Genomic DNA, 6,000 nt, shown 5'->3' on the forward strand with positions numbered 1-6,000 from the left:
AAGAACACATGTGGAAAGAAAATTTCACAAATTTTGAAAGAGATTGCACCTGACTAATTGACATGAGAAAATAGAGGAGCTTGCCCTATATAAGGAAATGTAATCAAATCCCTTAAAAAATATCCAAACGAGTGGTGCAACGCAATAAACCTTATATTTCGCATTTTTTTCTCAAAAATCTATACACCTTATACCAAGGAACAGAGGGAGTACTATAAGCTCAGTGTGGTAAATGCTTTTCTTTACAATTTTAGGCAGCAAAATATGCATCTCCGTTCACTGTTACAAAGTACTCTCTGATTCGGATGTATATAGACGAATTTTAGTGTCTTCACCTACTCCGGTATGTATGTACTAGTAGTTCATATTAAAATATCTAAATATTTGTGAGGGGAGGGAGCAAAAGTTTAGATACTCCTTTGATTCACAAGTATAAGATTTTCTAACTTTTTTTCTGAATATACGTTTTGGTGTGCTCGTTCACTCATTCAGTCTATACGGTGCATATTGAAATATTTTATTTGTTATTATGGCTGTTTTGAAACAAAGACACTTAGAACTAGTTAATGGCTGACCCCCCCCCCCCCTCTTCTTCGGTGCCAATAAAATCGCCCATCTGCCATCCATCAACCCTCTTTCCAGACCCCGCCATCCCCTCCTTCTTTAGTATTAATAAAATCGCCCATCTGCCACACACCAACCCTCTTTCTAGACCCCGCCATCCCCTCCTTCTTCGGTACCAATAAAATCGCCCATTTGCCACCCATCAACCCTCTTTCCAGACCCCGCCATCCCCTCCTTCTTTGGTATTAATAAAATCGCCATCTGCCACACACCAACCCTCTTTCCAGACCCCGTCATCCCCTCCTTCTTCGGTACCAATAAAATCGCCCATTTGCCACCCATCAACCCTTTTTCCAGACCCCGCCAGACGACATGGTACTTTTCGGACTCCGCCGAACGACATGGTAGCTGTCGGTCCAAGCTCTTCACCCCATCTCCACTTCGCCTCGCTTAGCATTAGATACATTCATTTGAATGACAAGTAATTTATGACAGATGGAGTAGCAAGCAGGGTGTACATCGACCAGAATACTCTGAGGTTTTATAACTCAATCTCAATACCTCGGATGTAAATGGCATGATAAACGGCGCCACAAGGCCCGTTTGGTTGCTCTATAGTTCATTTTTTTCAGGAAAAGAAACTTGTTTAACTGTTAGGCCAATAAGTGGGCTTAAATGGGTTTAAACACGCGCCATTTACATACTTATCAATACCTCAACTCGATTTTACAGCCTCCAGCAACAAAACATGAGTCAAGTCCATCTTATGATACAATAAGCAACGGTGTAGGCAAAAATGGCAATCAAGTAAAACAACTGATACTTCATTCACCTACTAGGTACAACCAGGATTGAGATCTGGGGTTCTAATTGGAGTTAACTCAGAAGAGCACAACCTGCCACCAGTTTCTTCATGCACGCAAGCAGCAAGAAGGTATAGCAAGTAGCAACAACATATGTAGTACTACAATTAGGTGTCTACTAGGTAGCAGCAACCAGCACCTTCACATGATCATGTTCATACATTAACCACGGCCGAAACCATAACTCAACATTCCATATACAATAAGCTTATGCTCCTACAGACATTCCATATCAGTAAGATACCGGCTCCGTTACATAATGGCGGGAAGATGACATAACCACGACCATCGATATCAGCAAGCAGAGAGGCAACAACCAGACACCCAGGACCACCGCCTTTCCCCTTCGAGAATTACTGGGCTTGAATTTCCCTTGCTCCCACTTGCCAGGTGTATCCTTTGCATCGACCACAGCTCGTTGTTCATGGCTAGCTTTCCCCCATCCCCTGCGACATTGATACCTCTCCTGATGAATGGGCTTGAATCTCACTTGCAGCCACCCATGGGCTGTATTCTTTGTCTCGATTGGCTTCTCACAAGTTTCAAATGTTGCCTTTGATCTTTTTTGGCCGCTGGCATCTCCAAGCAACCTTTCTTTTTGTATCAGTGTTGATGGCACAATTTGCATGACGCTGAAACAATTGAACCAAGTATAAAATTAAGATCAGTAAAGGGCTCCTTTCAATAATAAAGAAGAGAGGTGACTTATTTTCTTGTACTTGTCCAAAGCTTGAATGACATCGCTGATTTTGCTACGCATGGCTTCAACAGATGCTGATGGATCACTCGGTGATCCGTGTAGAGCCAAATCAAAATCTTCCAAAGCTCTAGTAAACAGCAAACATTATGATCAGATATAAAGGTAAGTTTATTTCACAAACAAATGCCTGGTTTCCTCATCTATATACCTTAGGCAAAAATCCACAGCCTTTGATGCAGCTTCATCTTGACCATTATAGGAAGCATATTTTACCATCTGCATCATGATTTTCTTAGGATTCAGTCACATTGAGAATTCATAATATAAATATAAATAATTGCCCAAGAATGCTGAGAGTTCATAATTTGAAATCAAGCAATTGTTTTATAAACACGCTAGCACATCTGCCTACATAAAGAAAACTAGAAACTTGACCACAAAGGGTTAGCAAAGAGATAAGGATACACTCGTAACATGAAGCCCTGGACTATATCTGTGGGATACAATAACAGAACTTACTGGTCTGATACTGGAACGCAGAGATGATACTGGAGAAAACTGAAGTAATAATCTGCATGCGTAGTAAGTTGACCTCTCAATTTCCAAGCATTGATCTGCAATTGACCATACAGATGTGAATGTCCTGGTCATGACAGCCAATTTGCAAGAACATATATCTCCGGAGCTAATAATGCTATCACACGGGCAGCACTTGCTCAAGATTTTCACCAACTTACAGAACATCCAAATGAAGAGTGAAATCATATAAAATTTACAAGCATATTATAATTGAAATGGGCAAGCATTTAGAGTAATGCGGCAGATTAAATTCAGCAGATATTCAGAAATTAATTGTAGATCAACGGTCCAGACATGCACTTGGTGAATGTTGGCTGCACATCTAGTATACCCAAGACAAATAAAGAGCGTATATCAAGAAGTCAGACTTATTAGTTACCAAGTTCTCGAAGCCAGTCTAGAGTCCACAGCACTTGCACCACACACTGCTTCGCACTCCACCTGGCAACAGGCATCCTACAGAAGCAGCAGCATAAATTAAAAAGACATCATGCAAAAAAAAACACTGGAACAAGTAAAATTAGCAAAGTTTGAACTACCGCTTAGAGCACTTGTCCGCTGGATTATCCATGTCTGCCCCTGCAAAAGTTTGGACAAAGGAACAGTTAGGTACAAAAGACAGCAAAAGAAATACATATAACTTATCAATTGAGCAATTTTATTGCCTCCTTAGCAGATCATGGATCAATTTTTTGGTGGATACATCGTTGGATTGCTCTCATTTCTTCTAACGAATTATATCAGTGTGCCATAAACAGCACGCATAGCAAGGCCATCCTGCAGTGGTAATATGGTGTCTGAGGATGCGCGCAGGTTGGTCCACCACACATGGTCAAAACAACCAGCAACATGAGATGAAAAGACACGCCCTAGCAGATTGCTGTTATTAGTGGGTTTTCAAGATAATTTGGTTATTTAATGCTGCATAAGCCACTTGAGGTTGTCCATATCCGTTGATACTTTAATTTGGTTCATGGAACAGATTTGAATTATAGCATCAACAAATCGTTGTTTTTTCTGTTTGGTTGGAGGAACAGATGAGTCAGTTCATCATGCACAGCCTCAGTTATCATAAGCGCTATGTGCTGACTAAAGTTAACTAGGTATGGGATCATCCCACGAAAAACAAAAAAAATGGCCTCATGATACACCTCGACTATCTTTGACAATATCAGCAGCTATTTCATTTTGCATACTTGCATCTGACCACGATATGAAACTTGAGCACATTTTTTAAAGTACGGGCTGCAGCTTCATGCATGCTTCTAACACATCAAAATGTATGAATCAAAACATGGGAAAACATAGTTAGATTTTAAGATTAATGAAGAGCAGCTAAAGTTAATGACCACGAACAGTCCAATGTCCATAGCATCAATACTGAAACATTGTCCTAAGCACATATAACCAGCAGACAAGAAAGAATTCAAAAGATAAGACTGCTAGTTAAATCACGTGGGGGATAAAGATGGAAGAATCACCTGGGGTCATGTTGAGGTACTTGGGGAGGTCGCATGGACAGAACATTGCAATGTGGTAGTGGTCCTGTCCAAGAGTAATCGGGGCCATTGCTTCCACAGCTGCACATTCCATGTCAACTGCGATGGCCCAGGCAGTCTCGTCTTCAGCATTCACCTTGGCCATCATGTAAAAAAGATTGTCATCACGGGTGCTCAGCACTGGGGCATAGAAAATCAGTTTCTGCAAGTCCAGTTTTTGGGTCTCGTCACTCCGCAGTTGAGGCAATAAAACAGAATAACTTTGGTCCACTGAGATTTTAGCAACATCAACTGTGGAGCAGAGCTCCCACTTGTTCCAAGAGATCTTCCTGTTCCACACATTGGCTCTCCAACCTTTACGGTTGGTCCTGACAAGAGGGTCGTCAAATTCTATCTCGATGAATTTGAGGAGATCATCACAGCAGGCCACGTTGCAGTAATACTCCGAGGCACGGTAAGGAAGACCATCCTTGTCGAGAAAGTTAACCCTTGATTCGGGCAATGGGATGAATTCGATGACAGGATCCCCGTCAAACAGGTTCCCAAGGAGGAGGACACCACGCAGGAGATCAACCCAGCCCAGTGAGCCTGCAACGGCGATATGCCTGTAGTACAAGCTATGGTGACAACACATGAGCTTGTCAGACTCGGATAAGTGCTGCAACGACAACCTGTGGCTGCTCCACTCCTGCGTTTCAGACGAATAGACGTGCGCATCAAACCGCCAATCGTCGTCCTGGGAGATCCACTGGCGGTCGAGGTAGGCCACGGCGAAGTGCTCGCCGTCGCCGCGGGGCAAGAGGCCGAACCGCCGTCTTCTGGGGACTGGAGGGTCCGGGAGCAGTTGCAGTGACTGCTCCCCTGCGGGGGCGGCTTTGTAGACGAAGTGGTGGGTGGAGCCCCTGATTGTGAGGCTGAAGAGGACGAAGGCGGCCCCGGCGCAGACGAGGGAGGGCGGCGCGTAGTCGTCGAAGGCGGAGGCGTGGAGGCCGGGGCAGTTGAAGGAGAAGTAGGAGGCGCCGGGCGGGTCGACGAGCCAGAAGGAGACCTCCACGGATTGGCCCTCGCTGGTCTCGCACTCGGCGGTGGTCTCGTTCCGGCGCTCCGAGAGACGCGGCTCCTCGCAGAGCAGGGCCCAGTCGGGGAACCGGGAGGTGGATCCGGCGGCGTTTGAGCCCATCAGGGCGGAGGGGTGGAAGGAGAAATCGGAGGGCGCCATGGATCTGGATACTGAGGTCGGACGAAACAGGCTAGGGCAACCAACAAAATTTGGGGAACCAGATCAGATTGCCTGTTGAACACGGGATTGGTCAAGTCGACTGGGGAAAGGTGGGTGGTGGTGGTGGTGGTGGTACGGAGGCGGGTCGGCGGGAGACGCAGGCGTGAATCGCCGGCACCGGCGCCGTCGATGCGGGGAACGAGCGAGCTTGGGGATTTTTTCTTTTCTTTGATTTGATTTGATTTGATTTGGTTGGAGATCGAGGACGGGGAGGGGAACCCTCACTTTTCATTTAGCAGCCCTCCACTATCAGACCCGCCAAAACTTGTGAAACTTGTGAAAATTTATGCTAAACCAGACAATATTTGTTATGTTTTGATTGATATATACTCCCTCCGTTCAGAATTACTTGTCGTATAAATGAATAAAAATTGATGTATCTAAAACTAAAATACATTTAGATACATCCATTTCTTCGAAGTATTTCCGGACGGAGGGAGTATTATCTACAATCAAAAGGGACGAAATTTGACAAAGTTTCTTCCAACATCGAAATTAAAATTAAAAAGCTACACG

The 6,000-nt window shown here is 44.4% G+C and overlaps 1 protein-coding gene across 1 annotated transcript; it reads right to left on the minus strand.

The window, feature by feature from the left end:
- Window positions 1-1,478: 1,478 nt before the first annotated feature.
- LOC123145621 (uncharacterized) lies at window positions 1,479-5,695 on the minus strand. The gene is made up of 7 exons (XM_044565086.1): window positions 4,188-5,695; window positions 3,246-3,285; window positions 3,086-3,162; window positions 2,647-2,741; window positions 2,336-2,403; window positions 2,147-2,254; window positions 1,479-2,059 (listed from the first exon to the last, which is right to left on the minus strand). The coding sequence occupies exons 1-7, from the start codon at window positions 5,422-5,424 to the stop codon at window positions 1,660-1,662; spliced, it is 2,025 nt and encodes a 674-aa protein (XP_044421021.1). The 5' UTR covers window positions 5,425-5,695; the 3' UTR covers window positions 1,479-1,659.
- Between the last annotated feature and the right edge of the window lie 305 nt (window positions 5,696-6,000).

The sequence above is a fragment of the Triticum aestivum genome, chromosome 6D (assembly GCF_018294505.1).
Source record: "Triticum aestivum cultivar Chinese Spring chromosome 6D, IWGSC CS RefSeq v2.1, whole genome shotgun sequence".
Classification (NCBI taxonomy): Eukaryota; Viridiplantae; Streptophyta; class Magnoliopsida; order Poales; family Poaceae; genus Triticum; species Triticum aestivum.